The 18,763-nt window shown below is 51.8% G+C and overlaps 1 protein-coding gene across 5 annotated transcripts in view; it reads left to right on the top strand.

The window, feature by feature from the left end:
* Positions 1-18,763, top strand: part of HDAC4 (histone deacetylase 4) — a 338,393-nt gene that overhangs the window by 229,468 nt on the left and 90,162 nt on the right. For 4 of the 5 annotated variants that reach the window (XM_058533325.1, XM_058533323.1, XM_058533324.1 and 1 more), the window contains exons 6-7: positions 1,309-1,429; positions 7,973-8,094. In XM_058533325.1, the coding sequence (XP_058389308.1) occupies positions 1,309-1,429; positions 7,973-8,094 (243 nt within the window). The remainder of the gene's footprint in view (positions 1-1,308; positions 1,430-7,972; positions 8,095-18,763) is intronic. The other variant, XM_058533322.1, reaches the window with a different exon arrangement.

Raw genomic sequence — 18,763 nt, 5'->3', positions numbered from 1 at the left:
CATTTTGGGAAGCAATTTAGAAGATGCTTCAAGGGCTATAATATTACTTTTGTTAGATGTAGTCCTTTTGCTAATCTCTCCCAAGGAAATAATGTAAATGTGCATGATGATATCTACTCATAAATGTTCTGCAACATGGTTTCTAACAACAACAAAAGGAATATCTAAAATGCCTCTCAGTCAGGAACTGGTTTGTAATCTATGCTTCGCTCACCTCGTGATGTGTTTTCCCACCAGTAAAAATGCTGCTTGAGGGCCGGCCCCGTGGCTTGGTGGTTAAGTGCGCGCGCTCGGATGCTGGTGGCCCGGGTTCGGATCCCGGGCGCGCACCGAGACACCACTTCTCCGTCCATCCTGAGGCCGAGTCCCACATACAGCAACTAGAGGGATGTGCAGCTATGACATACAACTATCTACTGGGGCTTTGGGGGGAAAAAAATAAATAAATAAAAATCTTTAAAAAAAAAAAAAAAAAAAAAAAATGCTGCTTGAATTCTATATGGTAATGTAGGGGCAATACTTACACTGTTGCCAAATGGAAAGGTAGATAGGAAAGTGCTGCAGGGTCTGATTGCAGCTCTGAGGAAAACAGAGTAGATGCTAGCAGGTCTTTTGTTAGGGCGATGGGCTTGGACTTTTATTTGTGCGTGTCTATCTCTCAAACTTGCCAGTTTTCTTTAATGGGGCTGTGACTAACCGCCACCACCACAAGAAAACCGCAAAACACACGATTTCGACTTTGGTCCCATGTGGTGAGATGCACTCTGCCTAAGTAAGCAGCTGCTCGGCTGGAAAGAACAGAAACCTCCCTTTGGTTCGATTGGGAGTGAACCTGGCTGCTCGTCTGCAGGAGTGTGACAGCGAGCCCCCCCAGGAAGCGGGCGTCATCCCCGTCCCCCGTGATGCTTCAGTTTGCACAAAACCTCCTCTCTAAGATTCTGCTTCTTTTGCTCTAGTGAGAAAAGATCCACCATGCTGCCAGTGCTTAATTCAGAATGTTCTTTTATGTAAGAATATTAAAACTTCCTTCAGAAGTGGGTTTTGTGTTAGGTAACAATAAGTCTTTATGCTGATTATATCTGCATTTTAAATAGAATGCAATTATGTAAAAATCTTCACGGGAAGAAGACCTCTTATTAAAACTCCTGTCCTTCTTTGAGGAGCTCTCCTGGCGTCAGCAGCATCCCGAATTAGAATCCCACTGTCTCCATCCCTCTCCCTTTCCTGGCACACAGCTTGGCATCCCCTCCGCTGCCTCCCTGGGGCAGGGCCTCCAATCGCCCGTCTCTGTGCTTCCTCCCACGCCAGGTGCCGTGGCCAGCACAGAAGTGAAGATGAAGCTGCAAGAGTTTGTCCTCAACAAAAAGAAGGCGCTGGCCCACCGGAACCTGAACCACTGCATTTCCAGTGACCCCCGCTACTGGTACGGGTAAGTGGGGGTGTGGAGGTACCTTGGTGTCCCCTCTGGGGCCCCAGTAGCATGTGATCCGTTGATAGATTTGACCCAGTTCTTCGCCCTCTACAGCTGGGTGGGAGGGTGTGGAATGAGAAGCTCCCTAAGCACGATAGCAAACCTGGGTGTGACCGAAGTGTCTGATGTTAATGTGTGTGATGGTCATCCAGACGGAAAGGAGTCCATCTTTAAATGACTGAGTGATGCTCAAGGGGCTAGCGCTTGGCTGTTATGTCTGGCTTCTCACATTATTTTTTGGCCGCAAAAGGAACGACTTAAGCTGGAACTCTGGTCTAAATTGTCTGTATGCACCTACTGATTTTCTACCCAATGTGTTACTGATTCTTAGGCAAGTCAATAAGCACCTGTGGTGTTTTTATTATTTTTGTACTAAGAACCCTCTTCCAGAGCTGGCATAACTGACAGAGACCACAAAACAGCCTTGTTCGTGCTGAGAACTGAAAAAAGTAGATGTGTCATTGTAAAAAAACTCTTAACTTCGGTAACGATGCTTGTGTGCAGAGGGATCTTCCCTCCAGGCCCGTGCACAGTTCAAAGGAGCTGGCCGTTGACACAGGCCGAGCTTGGAATGGAGTGCCGAGAAAGTTACGTGGCTTTAAAGAATGATCAAGGGTGATTCGCAGGTTTTTGCTGTGATGTATAGTTTTCTACAGTATATAGCTTTCAGGAGTAATTTCATTTCTTGAAGAACCTCCATAGGGTAGTTTTCATAATCAAAATGTGATTTTCATTCATTTCATCGGGAAAAAAAGTTAACCATTCTCAAGCCCCAAAGCAGACAACTATTTCTACTCCAACACCACCAGGTGCCACAGAAGTGATCCCATTTATTTCAGCAGATGACATTAGTTGTCATAACACAACAGGGCGTTTTTAATCCAAGGCTCTCGTCTGCTCCCCTTAAGCTGTTTGTAGCCACTGCACGTTGCACAGACACTTAAGTTGCGCTCACACCAAAGCATGCTGTTGGTCTTTATGAAATTCAGCCAGTGACACGACTCGCCCAGAAGAGTGAAGACCACAGTGGTCTGTGAAGAGCCACAAATGACAGTCGTGAGCCCCTGAGCGTGGGAGCATTCGTCAGGAGTGCTGGTGGCAGTGCCGTTGGAGACCCGATGTTTGTGGTGGCACCAGTCCAGAGTGTCCCTGCTAGTGACAGTCAGCCACCAAGTTTTGTTGTAGGAAAGCTCCATCGTCCCCACCAGGGGTAAAGGGGTTTGCCAGGCGGATGCAGCAAAGCGCAGTAGTTTGGGTAGCAGTTGAGATGCCATCCATGAGGTTCAAGGTGAAAACGGCAGAAGGGAAGCCGGGGTGGGGTGGGTGGGGGCTCAGGAACTGGGAGGCACTGGAGGAACCTGGGAGCCCAGACCTGTAAAGACAGCAAGAGGGAGAGAGGCGCTCTTGGATCTGCCGGGGGGCTGGAGGCCAGGACAGCTGGGGATGGAACGTTCAGAAGATGTGATCAGTGAGTGGGGAGGCACCAGGAACCCTTGCAGAGGAGGAGCGGTTCTGGGGAGGGCTTCAGGAACCGCGGTCAGAAGACGGTGGGCCCGGCGGAGGTCAGGTCGTGGGATGCAGGAGTTGTGGTGTCCACGTTAGAGTTCTTGGATGATGACCACAGTACGTGGAGGAAGATTGAGGTGGCCAGTGCCAGGATCCCCCAAGTGGGCTGGGAGACCAGGCTGGCAGGACAGAGGCTGTGATGATGGGCTTGTACATGAGGAGAGGATAGAGCCTGTGGGCTGAGAACATGGATCCCCTCCACTCCTGGGGGATGTGGGGAAGGGGGAGTGTCTCGGGCAGAAATGGGTCATTGAGGAAGGAGGATGGGGCCACATGTACTGAGAGGTGGAGGTGAGGGGGGAGTTATAGGAAGGAGGGTCAACAAGGATGCCTGGGAGTGGGAAGGGGAAGATGGGCCCTGGGGGCAGGTGGCTTTGACTCCAGGGTGGCCAGGGTCCAGGAGGGATTGACACGGCTGCTCCCTGGTGAGTAGGGTGGCCCTGAGGTAGGCCCCCCCGGCCTGACGAGGCTTGCCTGCCCTGGCTTCAGTGCATGGTGGGGAGTGCCCTCTTCTCCGAGGGACTTGGGGTGTGCAGGCTAATGTGGGAAGAACTTGGTCTGGAGGAAGTCAGCGGGGACGGGTTTGTTTGCGTGGAGTTTGGCAGCTGTCTTGTTTTGTCACCATAAACCAAACATGGAAGGAACTATCCCGTTGTCTGGCGGTGTGATGGCAAAACTTTGTCAGAAAATTGGGTCTTCACAGGGAAAGAACCGCACCTTGACCCCAGCTTCAACCACACACGATGGTTAGCCCGAATGTTGTGGACCGAACCTGAGAGCTAAACCGATGGAAGTTGTAGAAGAGGATAGAGCGAGTTTTCACGACCTTGGGGGAGAGACAGGCAAAGAGTTATTAGGACACCAAAATCATCAACTATAAACCAAAAACTCAAACAATTGGACTTCATCAAAATTAAAAACTCCTGCTCTTTGAAAGCCACCATTAAGAAAGTAAAAAGGCAAGCACAGACCAGAAGAAAATATTCACAATGCGTATATTGACAGAGAGCTTGTATCCAGAATATGTAAGGAGCTCCTATAACTCGATAATAAAAAGAAAAGCAACTACTGAAAAATATAGACGAGAGATTTGAACAAATACTTCACAAAATAAGATATACAAATGGCCAGTAAGTACGTGAAAAGATCATTAGTCACCAGGGAAATGCAGCTCACAGCGAGTGAGACGCCGCCTCACACCCCCTGGGATGCTGACATTTCACAGATCCACTGTTGGTGAAGGTGTGGAGCCCCTGGGCTTCCACACATGGCCAGTGGGGGTTGAAATGGCACAGCCACTTTGGAAAACAGTTTGGCAGCTTCCTATAAAGGTAAACATACACCTGCCCTGTGACCCAGCCATTCTTCTTCTAGGTATTTACTCAAGAGGAATAAAAACTTCTGTCTGTACAAGGACTTGTGTTCTTACAGTCATAGCGGCTTTATTCACTATTGCCAAAGAATAGCCACAGCCCTCGTGTCTGCCAACCGGTGAATGTGAGACAGACGGAGGGACATCCACATGCTAGACTCTGCTCAGCGGGACGTGGGGCGGACTGCTGACACCTGCGGCAACTTGAGTGAGTCTAGACACGTGACGCTTGGACAGAGAAACTGGACAGAGTCGTAACTCGTGATGCCGTTCATGTGTGTTCTCGAGTCCGAGTCGGCACAGCCAGTCTGTAGGGATGGGGAGCCGGTCAGTGGCTGGGGCTGGGGGAGTGGAGATCGCCTGCGAGAGGGCAGAGGGGCCTTCTGTGGAGGTGACACTGTCCTGTCTTTACGGGAGCAGTAGCGCCATGGTGTGCACGTGTCTCAGAGCTCCCCACTTTAAACTCACCATGTGACTGTGCTGTCCATTGTGCAGCCACAAGCCGCATGTGGCTCCTAGCACTGAAACTTGGCTGTTCTGAATCGAGACACGCTCTCAGCATCAAACACACTGGAGTTCAAGGCCTTGGTATGAAAAAAAGACTGTGAAATATTTCCTTAATAATTTTTAGATTGGTTACGTGTTGAAATGATAATATTTTGGCTATATTGAGTTAAAGAGAATACAGAAGTTAATATCGGGGCTGGCCCGGTGGCGTAGTGATTAAGGTCACGCGCTCCGCTTCGGCAGCCTGGGGTTCACACGTTCGGATCCCGGGAGCAGACCTATGCGCCGCTCATCAAGCCATGCTGTGGCAGCGTCCCCTATAAAGTAGAGGAAGATGGGCGCAGATGTTAGCTCAGGGCCAATCTTCCTCAGCAAAAAGAGGAGGATTGGCAATAGATGTTAGCTCAAGGCTAATCTTCCTCACCAGAGAAAAAAAAAGTTAATATCACCTATTTCTATTCATTTTAACGTGGCTACTGGAAAATTTAAAATTGCGCATGTAGGTCACGTTACATTTCTGTTGGACAGTGCTGGTTTAAGCAATTAAGAGTTTTATTTTAAATCACTTGCATAAATAAGGTATAATGGAAAAGGCCAATTATTGATAGAATTTAAATGGTTGAACGTGAGTTTAGTGTTATTTTGTATGACAGTCAAAGTCATGTTTAGAAAGAACGAAGCAGTATTCTTTTTCCCATCTTCAGTAAGGATTGCCTTTGTGGTCAGGTGCCCCCTTGTCTACCAAGACTCCAGGTGAGGAGCCTCCTCCTCCCCAGGCTGCCGGTGATTCCAGGATGAAGCCTGGAAGGTCCCTCCTGGTCAGGGGGCAGTTGATGGAAGGAGCAGCTCCTCAGGTTCTGCCCTGGGTATAAGGGTGTGTGGGGGGGTGTGTACGTGTAAGTGTGGGGGGTGTGAGTGTGTATGTGAGAGAGAGAGAACATGTGTGCGTGTGTGTCCGAGTGTGCGAGTGTGCGTGCAGCCAGGATAGGACTTTGTGTTTGCTCACACTCCCAGACCGTTGTTCACTGGGGGCACGGTGTGTCGGCCCTGGGTGTGGTGTGAGTAGGGGTGGGGGCCCCGCCCGAGGGCCGGTGGGTGCATTTTCCCTCGAGAACCCTTAGCCTCTAGAGGAGCCGTGCAGGGCACCTGTGATGAGCTGGTGTTCCTCTGGCACAGTTTGGGGAAGCTGGGCAGTAGTGACATGAGTCTCTGGATTTGTCTGCAATGGGTCAGTGCACCTGGCCCCCAGAATTCTCTCCCTAGGATGATGCAGGGCAGCTCTGCTGAGAGCCCTGGGCCAATGGAACAGGCAGAGTTCCATGACTGGGGCCTCCTGTTCTAGCTCATTTTAAGGCTCAACAAGAAGCATCTCAAGAGATCAAAACAGAAGAGAAAATCTAGTAGATCTGAAATGAATATAGCTTTTCCAACTTCTGGCTTAACTATAAACTCTACTGTTAAAGTATAATAGCAATAGTTATTATTATTTATAATAATATTCTGTTAATAATAATTATTGTCCTTTTAAATCACATGATACACACAGGTCTGTCCATGTTTCTTATGAAGGAGAAAGTGAATCCTTTCCCAGGTTGTGACTTGACGTTGAAGGAGAGGTTTACACTGGCCAAGGCTGCGTTCCCCCTAGGATACCATCTGAAGATGTTGTTGGGTAAAGAGAGTGTTGCTCTCAGACCTTTAATGAGATTGTGAGAGACTGGCCCCCAAGGTGAGGCCTAGGGTGGTCTTGGTAAAACTACAAGTTGAAAGGAGGGCTTCCTGCCTGAGGAGGTGACCCCACAACGAGGCACAGCTTGCGTGTGGGTGCGCCTGCCCCGGCCCTGAGCTCCCAGCCCTGGCTGCATTGGCAGTCGCCTGGGAAGGTGAGAGCACGTCCTGATGGAGGAGTTGCGCCCTTGGCGGTGGTGGCGGTGCGGCCGGGCAGGGCTGTGTTTCAGGGCTCTCTGGGCCCCGCAGCCTGGACATCTGGGCTGTGCCCACTGACTTGGTCTCTGTGATCAGCACGTTCTTTACACGAGTTGGCTCTCAAATATTTAAATATCCACCTGTAAGCATTTACAAGCTCACATCCTTAATTCAAATAACACCAGGTGCGTGCATGTGGAGTACTGTGTATTCAAATAAATAGTCTAACAAATTCCAAATAAGTAAGTTGGCAAATTTGTTTCAAGTCATTAAGCAGATTACATGGTTTAAAGACTCACAGAATTCATTACACCTTCGGTGCTTCCAGCAGGACTCAGCTGGCAGTCCCACCAAAAGAAAGCTTGCCGATGGTCATCCTGAGGGCAGCCAGCACCCCCATCATCTGACTCCCCCTCCTTCCCTCCTCTGAGCCTCCTTGTGGCAGCCGGCTCCTGTCGAGCCATTTTAAGGATTTGGGTCATGCCTGGCTGTTCATAAAGGAAGTGAATGTCATAGATTGACTACCAGGGCAGAAGCTGTTGGCTACTGCCAACCCACCCCCCACGCCGTCCCCTGCCCCAAGGAAGGGGAAATGACGGGGTGATTTCATTCTGGTGATGAAGACTGGATGTTTTTCGCTGAAGGGAAGTCCCCATGTGGCTCATGCCCTAGGGACCCCAGACGTCACCAGCACACATTCGCGAAGCATCCCCGCTGGGTCTCCGCACCTCCAGCCACACCTTTGCTTCTTACCCCTGGAGCCCTCCTGCCTGCCTCTGCCCCTGTGCCCCATGGACAGGCTCTTCTGTGGCAGTGGTAACCCCGGTAGCCAGAGAACAGGCTGGTGCAGGAGCCACCTGCGAGGAGGGGGGCAGGGCAGAGAGCGGGCCCAGGACCCCGGCTGCACCTCCTGCACTGCGAGTCAGGCGGTGGAGTCTGTGGTCAGCGCTGGTTGTTGTTTCATTACAGTCTTGCCCCAGAGAGGAGGCCAGTCCACCGAGGTGTCAAAGGAGGGGCCATCCGTGGGGACACCTGCTTGGGCTTCAATGTCCACTTACTCTGAATAGCCACGCTGCGCCGGGCCGTGCCCTGGGCTAACTAAGCCAACTCTCTGTGCCTGTTTTCTCCAGGAAGACGCAGCACAGTTCCCTTGACCAGAGTTCCCCGCCCCAGAGTGGGGTGTCGGCCTCCTACAACCACCCGGTCCTGGGAATGTACGACGCCAAAGATGACTTCCCTCTCAGAAAAACAGGTCAGTGTTCGAGGTTTGCTGTGGCCTGGGGTGGGGATGGGCTCTAAACTAGCACCTCCCACATCGCCCGAGTGCTGAGCCATGCTATGATACTGTACTCAGAGGGGACCCCCTGCTTGTTTTTAAATATTTGCTTTTTTTAGAGCATCACTTAAAAATGACATCCTTAAGCGTTCCCTTATGATTGCATCCTTAAGCATTCCCTTATGATTGATACCAAAAGCAATGAACCTCATGTATGTACACCTAGTTTTTAAAACTCAAACTCATTTAACAACCTGCTTTTTTTTTTCTTTTGGTGAGGAAGATTGGCCCTGAGCTAACATCTGTGCCAGGCTTCCTCTACTTTGTATGTGGGTCACTGCCACAGCATGGCTTGATGAGCAGTGTGTAGGTCCATCCCCAGGATCTGAACCCATGAACCCCAGGCTGCTGAAGCGGAGCACTCAAACTCATTTTAAACAACATTCAAGCTTACTGTTTGTCTGGTGGTGTGCTGTACTTTGTCACAGCCACACGTCCCCTGGCGGGTGCAGGGACACAGCAGCTTCTGCTGATGGGCCTCGAGGTCTTTCAGTAGACAAACAAGCCAGCCAGCATTTGGCCCTCAGCGCTGGCTCTGGGCAGAGCCCGGGCAGCAGGGGCAGCTGGGGGGCTCAAAGTGGGAGAGAAATCTGTATGAGAAAGAAATTCATTGTGTCCTGCAGGGACATCTCAGGTGGACATCTCAGGGTTGTATGCAGCAGTCTGTCATAAACCAGAAGGAGAAGGATGTTTACACACAAACAGCTCTCGGACTTTCTCCAGTGGTAATAGTTTAAGTGGACAGTGCCTTTTCCAAAAGATCCGAGTGGCCGTGGGCAGTGCACTGGGGTGGCTGGAAGGGCAGAGGCCAGACAAGGAGTGCCTTCCGGAGACTTTGCTCGCAAGAGGTGAGGGCCTGAGCTGCAGCAGGCTGCGGAGGAGGGAGATGCCCTGGTCTCAGATGCAGCAGGTGGAGCCCATGGCCACAGGGCAGTGTGGGAAATTCCGGGGCACCCGACTTAGTCGAAATGAGGCCTGTGTGGCACAGCTTCTTCATCGTAAACACAAATTTTGTTTTAGCCAAAGGATTTTGGTCGCTTCTGGACAGAATGTTTTAAAGCAGCTCCTTTACCCAGTGATGAGGCATTGGAGGGCGGGGCTGGGGGCTCACCTGCCGCCCCATCCTAAAGACAGAAGACTTGGGGCTTCTTGGTGGGTGGGGCTGTGCCCCAGAGAGGATTCAGGGCAGCGGGCTAGGGAGCAGACCCAGAATCAGGAGCTAGAAGTTGCGGGGAGGGGGACTCTGGCTCAGCCTCAGTAAGACTTGAGCAACATTCCAGGTGTGTGAGATGGAGTGGCACGTCAGGATGGCCACATCCCTGGCGCTGGACCCCAAAGTCCTTGACTAGGATGATCGAGGGATTGGCAGAAGCCCCCGAGTCAGAGGGGAAGATCCTGTAGCTGTGGGCAGGGTCTCATTTAGGTGAAATGAGTGAAATCACTTGATTGGTGCCGGTGAACGCATAGCTTCTTTCCTTTTCAGTGTGCGTGTGTGCTTCTCACTCATTCGTCTTCTGAGCATGCTCTTGGGTTTCACGGAGAGAGAGCCCACGGGCTGGACAGAGAGAAGCGTCTGTCAGGATCTGGGGCTGCCTCTCCCAAGCTGCCGCCCATGCCGCCTTTCTGGAGACTGGTGCTGTAATTAACCAAATTCAAATCAGCAAAATGAGTTCACGGTGAGCAGCAGGCGCGGTGCTCAGAGAGAGACGCCCGGGACGAAGAGGCAAAGAACGCACCTGCCTGGGGAGCACTAGCCCTGGACAGAGTGAGGACAGGGAGTGGCCTCGCTCTGGGGGTGTGAGGGTGGTCAGGTGGGTGGCTGGAAGTCATGGACTCCACCATCAGACAGCTTGGGTGGATCTTTCCTCTCGTTTTGTTGCTTTGTGCCCCATGACAGATTCCTTAGGTTCTCCTGGCCTCAGTTTCTCATCAGTAAAGTTGGGCTAAGCACACCCATATCCTCCCAGCTCTGGGTGCACCTCCTCCCGCCCTGGGTGCGGACCCCAAGGTCTTGGGAGCAGTGGACGCAGGAGGAGGCAAGGGCTGAACGCCTGGCCCCCAAGCAGAGCCGTCAGTGTCTCAATAAGGGCCTTTGCCTTGTTGGAAACCACATCTGACTCTTCCCTCTGAGGTCCCAGCAAAGGACAGGGAATACCACCTGTCCCGTCTGGCCCCACACCTCCCACTCAAAATAGAACCCAGTGTGGGGGGTTGCCCATCAGTGGATGTGTGCTCTAGTCCTCCCCTCTCCCAGACAAACAAGATCAGCACCGCCTGGGGACCGGCTCCTCTTACAAGACACAGAACCTGGCACGGATCATCTGTAGCAAGTCCTGTAGACTCAGGGTGCGGGACAGTGGACTACAGCCTGGCCCTCCACCCACCGCTGCTCCTCAGAGCTGCGTAGCCTGTGATCTTTGACCCATAGGCCCCTGTCACCTCCTCCACTTTTTGGGGTTGCCGGCTCCTGCACTGTCTTGTGCTTCTAGGTCCGATGGAAGCAGGGTCCCCAGCACCTTCTGTCTGCCTTGAACCTCTTGAGACAGCGCTGCCCCCAGCCCTGCTGCCCTGAGGGCTGAGAGCTCCTTTCCACGCGCAGAAAGAGCCAGTGAGAACGCTCGGAGCTCCAGGAGAGCTTAATCAGAGCTTGATTGCATGATCTGTTTTTTAAAAAGGCATCGAAGCCACATTAATAATATTAATAATACAAAGATTTCAGAGGAAAGGTTTAAACTACTTAAGGGAGTAGAGTGTAGTTAGGTGTCCTGCATCATCCGAGAAGTGTCTGCTTTCAAACCTTTGACAGCGTTCATTCTAAATAATGTACATCTGTGCGTTTCTGCAAGAATCAGTAATATGAAAGACTTCATTAAATGAGATTTTAGTTACAAAGTGCCTGAAGGAATTAAAATGATAATCTTTAATAAACATGATACACACTTAATCCCATGATTTCGACTTGACACTAATTTACGTTGACCTCGCACAATTTGCCCACCTCTTGGTCTTACTTTATTTATTTATTTTTTCCCCCCAAAGCCCCAGTAGATAGTTGTATGTTATAGTTGCACATCCTTCTAGTTGCTGTATGTGGGACTCGGCCTCAGCATGGCCAGAAGAAGCGGTGCGTTGGTGCGCTCCCGGGATACGAACCCCGACCGCCAGCAGCAGAGCGCACACACTTAACCGCTAAGCCACGGGGCCGGCGCCCCACCTCTTGGTCTTTAAAGGGCGGTTACATGATATGTGAACACATAATGCATAGCCACCCTCTTGCTGTTCTTCAGCACATCATGCATTTGTCACATGTGCTTGGTGGCCTCTGTGGATGACATTCACACCTGTTCTGCCTCATGAGAAAAACACGTTCACTCATCTGAACATTTGCATCTTCAGGCAGTTATGCCACCCTGGCTGGCGGGCAGATGCTGCCAGGGTTTATACCCAGCTCTTACTTACTGCCCTGTGGTTTGGGGGAAGTTCTTGAACCTCTGTGCCTCCCTCAGTTTTGCCAATGACCCATTCCTGCCAGACTTAGCACCCAGACCCTTCCCTCAATGCCCACGATTCGGCCAGGAACAGGAGGGAACCAATTGCTGAATGCCCCTTAGGGAAGACAAGACGGAAATAAACACCAATGTTTGCAGCCAGATGTCTGGCCATCAAGGCATGCCTTGCTCTGCTGGGGTTTCAGGGCTCATCTCCTAGCTCCTGGCTCATCCTCACCATCTGAGCACCCACCTCCCTAGTCTGGGACTCACACTGCCCTGAACCAGGCCCAGGGCCAGGCCAGCTGCTACTTCCTGTTGGAGGCCCCGCCCCTTTGCTGGTGATTGACAGCAGGGGGTCGCCACCTCCCACCAGAATGTGGCTGGGGTCTTTTCCTGGACAGGTACAGAGCAGGTGAGGTGGTGCTGTCCCTTCCCACTGCCCCTTCCGGGTGGTGCCTCAAAGACTACCATGACTGAATTTCTGAGCCTCTTCAAATCTTGTAATGAAAGATGTACTGGCAGTTGTTCGACATCGCTGATCCCTAGCTCCATCAGTGGATCCTTCCTGGGGTTTGTGGGGCATCAAACGGCTTAACCAGAGAGTTCATTTAAGCAAAGCGTCGATCCCATATTCATACTGAAGAAATGATACTTTTCCACTTTTAAAAGCAAACTGAGTTTTGTCATATTGATGATATTTAGGGATTTTATTTTTCTCCAGTAGCATCTTCATCTTTATATTTTTAAAGATATTAGCTGCCATGAACTTTTTTTAATAATGATTCTTAAATTGCCCTCTTATGTGACTTCTGATTAATGAAATGAGACCAGAACAGAACAAAACAATCCGTCGTCACCCCACCACAAATCTTTGCTCATTCTGTCAGCGACTTCTTGGACATCAGCACAGAAGGTCGTGCACTACATAGAACCCACTTGTTCAGGTCCTCAGACACATCGTCCTATTGGTGGACACCAGGGTCTGGCTGGCCATGACCCGGATTGTGCTCGCTGTTTGTTTTGGGAAGCAAACCCCAGGCTGATGCGCTGGGAGAATCACTGGCCGCTCCCCTTAGCCTTGTTGAGAATTGTGCTGACCGCAGGTCGGGAGGAGGCCACGCTGGTTCAGAGCACCATGCTCCTGATGGTCCTGCACCAGGATGGACCTGATGGTGGGTGCTGAGGCTGATTGCCTTGCCCGGTCACCTCTCAATAAGTTGGGATCCAGACTCAGTTCCCTGCACGTAACCGGGAGGGCCTAGCTGAGGTTCTGGGGTGTGCTCCCTCCGAGGCCGTGCAGTGTACCCCAGCCAGAGCAGCAGCAGGCCTCGCCACCTACTAATTCTGTATAGTATTTATTTAGTGAGCGTTTGTCAAGCACGTCCTGGGTGCTGGACCTTGAGCTGGTATAATGGGCAGGGGACAGGCCATGATTCTCAGTGGCCTCCAGTTCCACGGGAGGAGGCAAACATCAGGGCAGACCTGTGGGGCCGGGCTGGGGAGGGAGCCTGGACACGTGGAGGTCAAGGCCAGGTTTTTACCCCAAATACAAATAAGGTGGATTGAGGCCCCATCATGAGTGTCCACATAGACCCTGACCCGACTGCTGGCCTCCGGGCACCAGGGTCCCAGCCTGTAGCCTGCATCTCAGCACGCCCCTGCCACCTTGCGAGAGGCCTGCAGGAGGTGAAGCAGCGGTCAGTAGCCTGCGGAGAACCAGAGTGATTATCTCCCATCAGTGTAGCTGCAAAATGTTATGAGTAAGCAAATGAATTTCCCTGCGGACTAGTGAGCTGAATGAGATGACTAGTAGTTTATTCTGCCTCAGTGTGGCGTCGCTGAAGTTACCAGGGGACGGGACAAGGCCCGGTTTGTGATACGTGACTTGGTCTCTGCAATGTGGGGAGGGGCTGTGTCATGCACAGCCGAGGCCAATCACTGGCGGTCTGTGTCTCGTGTGGTCTGTGTCTTGTTCGGATGCAGTTTGCAGAAACGGCGGCGCGTGTTGGTGGCGCGGGCAGGAATGGGCAGCGCCTGCACTGCCACATTGTACTCAGGTGGGTTTTCTGTACATCAGGTGCAGTGTGATCAATGGCCCTTCGGCTCTTGCTCGGGCTGGGGCTGTGACTCTACCCTTTCTGACCTGCCTCAGCGAGGAGAGGGGGCCCTGCTGAGCTTCCAGCCTGGTGGGCAGCCTCCCTCGGGCCTCGGGGGCTTTTGTGCTGGGGCTGTCTTCCATTGACTTCGTGCTCTTAAAAAATACGTATGAGTGTGTTCAGAAGGATTTTTAAAAGTCTTTGTTCTGCTTTTCCAAAGAAACTTCTAGAGACGGCGAGGACGGTTAAAAACTAGACAGCTTCTATGTGGAGAAATTGGCTCACGCTATTCTGTGTTCCATCCTGCAAACTTTCACATCTGTCAAACTTGAACTCCTTCTAGTATGAAAAGTACTGATGAGATCTTGAACTGAACTTGTTCAAATGCGTGTTTCTCTGTTCAATAGTAAGACTACACTGAGCTCGACGACCGACGGAAACGAGCTGCAGAGACGATCGATGGAGCAGAAAAGATGGCATGGAAAAGCCCACCGCCTTTAAGCATCATGTAGAGTGTTTTTTTTAAATTAAAAAATCACATGAGTAGTGTGCTTATAATAAACTAAGACATTAACTCCCACATCCTGAATCTTGCCTCCCAGAGACAGCTTCTGTTACTAGTTTGGTATCTGTCTGGCCAGATACTTCTCGGTGCCTGTGTGTAGGGTGTGTATATGTGCGTGTGCGACACGTATGTCTAGTTGTCTTTCTGTTAACAAAAATACCTGCTTTGCATTTTGCCCTGTAACTTTATTTTCCAGTTAATATTATATTGTGGACACGATTCCACTTCACTGTATAAAGATAATACCTTTTTTATATTATTCCAGTATGTGGATATTATATAAGTTGTAACTGTTTTCTAGTTTTTATTTTGTCAACAAATATGGGCAACTTTGCTCACTTGTGTGATTATTTCTGTAGGGTAGATTTCTTAAAAATGAAACTGCCAATTCAAAAAGTACACATTTCCTAAAATGCTGAGCAAATTATACCCTGCCAACAGCTTATGAGAGTCCATTATCACCCCGCCCAAGAGAGTACCACCACAGTTCATGCTGACCAATTTGATGCATGAGTAAATCATGCTGCCTTTGATGTTTTAATGAGTAATTCTGTCATTGTTAGTATAGTTGGGTATCTTTATATGTATTTTCTATCTTCCCTACCAGAACATAAGCCAAATGCAGCAGGGACCAGGGTGGCTGTGTTGCAGAGCTCCTGGGGTGTGTTCCCACGGACCACAGTATGGCCGGTGCCCCCACGCTGTGCAGCAGAGAGTCCTGGCCAGGCCCTGTCTTTCTTGTCCACTACTTATGCACAGCATCTAGAACCATCTGGACACACTGGGAGAGTCCCTAAATGTTCAGAAGATGAGTGTTTAGTAGCAACTCATTCGTCCATTTTTCAGTGGTTCTTGCAGAATTTGAGGCCATTCTCAAGGCCGACCTGGGTCCCCAGAGTTCTGAAACTTTCCAGGACCTGCTGGGGGCCTCGGTTGCCCTGGGCCACGGTGAGCCCCCTTGACACCAGGTCTCCTCTGATGGAGCAGGATGTCTTGAATTACTTTGTTAGTGATTTTCCCTGCTCTACTTGCTCTATCCCCTTCTGGCATTTTTACTAATTTGATGTTGGACCTTTTCACTCCCATTTTTCAAAATTCTCAATTTTTTCTTCAAATCTCTTCTTTCAACACTTTTTCTTTTGTCCTTGTGGCTTCATACTGTTTAAAGCTTCCTTTACTGTCCTCTCAGGATTTCAGGAAGGAGCAGCTAGGAGCACGTGCACTATCTCTGTGCTCTGTCCATGTGCCTGCTGCCTCGGTCACGTTCTGAGCATCCTGCTCGCTCAGTCTCTCGCTTCCTCGCTGGCAGCTGGGCGTGGACTCAGGCCCACAAAGCAGTGTTGCTTCCAGATAAACTGACCTCTATGTGCATACCAGGTGCACTTCTGTTCCCTCTGTCCACCCGACTGTGAACAGTTAAAACGTTCCGACACTGGGAGCTGTTCTGCTGTGCTGGGTCTCGGGGAGAACTGAAGCATTCATCACGTCAGTGTCCAGATGGTGGGGTCACTGAGAGGCCTGCTTCTCCATGGAGGTCCTTCCTGCCCACCGAGAGGCAGGTGCTGGGGATGAGGTAGAAGTTGAAGGTTGAGATAGAATGGTTTTGTCTGCCTTAGTCTCATTGACCTGATTGCCTTTAAGGAGAAACAGCCTGCCTCCACGTGTTACCCGGAGGGCAGGCACTGCGATCGTGGACACAGCACCCTCCATATTTCCTGTTTCGTTAGCCCTCGCTTGCTCTGAGCCACTCTTCTAAGACGCCTCTTTTCTTATGCTCTGGTCTATCAGTTTACCTGCGTCCCTGTTAGAAGGGGCAAAACACAGTTCTGTAGTCACTCCACGTGGCCACGTCGGGAGCTGACCTGCGTTTTGAGGACCTCAGGTACAGTCAGAGCCGCTCCGTGGAGCCTTGTGGCCACGTGGCCCCGCACAGGGCCAGTGAGATCTTGCAGGCCCGCGGCCACTCGCCTGTATCCTGAGCTTTGGCTGCCCTGCAGAGCTGTTTGGTTTACAAGCATTTTGCAAGTTTCAAGAAATGTGCTTGTAAATAGGGAGACTGTAGGTCCCTGTGTCGTCTTTGTGGAGTCTGTATAGCTCATTTCAGCCTGCTCGATCCCCGGACCTGAGGCAGCCAGAGAAGGGGCCTTCGCCAGAGGAAAGGGAGGGGGTAGGGAGGTGCGACCTCTGCTGCAGCTCACTGCCCAGCTCAGCCCTAAAACTAGACAAGGGGCCAACTGAGGGCTCCCCAGAAAGAGGCTGCCTCCCTTCCCTCCTGGTCCACGCGCCTGCTGCTCAGCTCCCCTCCCCAGCCCTGCCCGGGACATTCCGTAGGGGAGTCGGTTCTGAAGAGCCCAGAGGGACAGGGAGGGCCCTGGCTTCACACATCCCCTGGCAGTGCCAGCGTGGAGCCGCCCTGTCCGCTCAAACCATCATGCAGGCAGGGCCTTCCCGCTTGGTTTAATGCTCTGTTGTCCTTGTCTTGAGTGAAATTGTTGACATCTGGGACACCAGCTCCTTGTGTCCACTTTGCCCAGGCCCTGCTCATGATGGGGGCCCAGCAGGTGGGGCCGGCAGGGGCAGGGTGGGGTGGGTCCTGCCTTGGGTCCTCCTCTGCAAGATGAGCACTGCTGAGGTCACCTGGAATCAGGGAGGCTGCGCAGATCCGTCAGAGTTTCATGTTCAAGTGTAGTGGGTCGGAGAGAGACCAGGAAAAAGATAACAGAATAACTTCAGGTAGTGAAATGGCTGCTGTGAGGAAAAGGAGGCGCTGCGGCCGTGGGCGGGGGGGTGTCGGGAAGCCTGGGGAGGGCTGCTGACTGAGGCCCGAGGACAAGTAGCAGCAGCTGGGGGAGGTGGGTGGGCAGGGTCAGGAGGGGAGGGGGCAGGTGGGAAGAGGCGTGGGGCCTGTCCGGTACAGTCTGTAAGTCACACCAGGAGTCTGGGGTCCTCAGGCTGGGGGACATGGGAGGATGGACAAGGGGCAGGATCTGTCTGTGCCGTCCCTCAGCCCAGTGCTTTGAATGGGAGATGACCTGCAGGGCCTGCAGGGGGTTGGGGCCTGGTCCCGGTAGCACGGCTGGTCCGTAGCTGGCCCAGGGTGACTGTGTCAGGACCTTCCCACCCACACACCATCTCCTGATGCCACACGGGTCCCGCTCCGCCATGTCGGGGTGGCCACCGAGAGGGGCCCTCCCACCGGGCTCGGGGGCCCACGAGCTCCCTGCATGGGGACTGCCTGCCCTGGATCTCCGAAGCGGCTTCTCCGCGCAGCCCCCAGCTCCTGTCCCGAGGCGGACAGACGCCTGCTGAAACCGCAGGTCGTTTCAGCTGAGATCCTGGTGGTGGGAGAAGTATTGTTTTCTTGCCTATTAACCAGATGGGGTTTTGGCTTCTTTTTCTCTTTAAATAATGATAAGTTAGAAACTCAATGTGAAAATAGAAATGAATGAAATGTGAGTCTACAATGGTCTCAAAATAAGTGTCAAACAAATGGAAGTGGCTCCTCTAGCCGTGAAGGCTGTTTGTAGTTGGATCCTTTTCGTCTCTCGTCATGGGAGTCCTACAGTGAGCGGGCTCGTGCTTTATACCCCAGTGCTGCTAGCGGCAAGGGCATCTCTCCCTGTACCCGTTCCCTCAGAGCAGGCTGAGCGTCTTGAGAAGTCTGGCGCCGTCTTAAAGCACGTCTTTGATTTCTCTGGGAAGCTTCATTGTGGTGGCCTGCCTCGCCCCCTCCTTCCAGGACCCACAGAGCAGCTGCTCTTTGCCCCTGGCCTCTCTCAGGGTCACCTGGGGTCCCGGAACTTGTCAGCCCTGCTGCTGTGCTCCCCAGAGGTGGACTCACAGTGGCCGTGAGCTGCGTGCATGGGCTGATGTTTATAACCCAGACCATCTTAGTTCTGATTCCAGGGGGACATTCACTTGTATTGCTTGTTGCTCTGGAGAGCAGTGAACTTCCTGTTCCAGAAAGATTAAAAACAGCAGGGTTGCTGACTAAAAACAAAAAAAGAGGTAAAAACTCTCTAATTTGCAAATCTACAAGTAGTAGAAGCTTGAAAGTAGTCAAGTAAAACGTCAGAACTCAGACGTCTCACCGTGTGGCCTCACCACCGTTCTGGCCTCATGGAGTTGGAGGTTCCTGTGCCAGGGATCCAGATGGAGCGTGCCCCAGGTGTTGTGAGGCACCCCTCTTCCCGAGGCAGCCTCACACGGAGCACCCCAGCTCCCCAGAGTCCTCCTGCCCCAGAGGTTGACTGACTGGTCTGGGGTGGCCTGAGCTCCTGGTACAGAGGCTGTGGAAGTGCAGTGGGCTTCGGGTCGCAGGTTTGCAGATGGCTCTGGCCACACAGCAGAGCTGTTAACAGAACCAAACCACCCGAAACACTGTGCCCTGGGGTCAGGGGAGTCTGAGGGAGACAGAGGCTGCCTGTGCTCAG

Source organism: Diceros bicornis, chromosome 37 (genome assembly GCF_020826845.1).
Source record: "Diceros bicornis minor isolate mBicDic1 chromosome 37, mDicBic1.mat.cur, whole genome shotgun sequence".
Taxonomy (NCBI): domain Eukaryota; kingdom Metazoa; phylum Chordata; class Mammalia; order Perissodactyla; family Rhinocerotidae; genus Diceros; species Diceros bicornis.
Note: the sequence above shows the minus strand (reverse complement) of the source record. Positions and strands in the feature narration are given on the sequence as shown.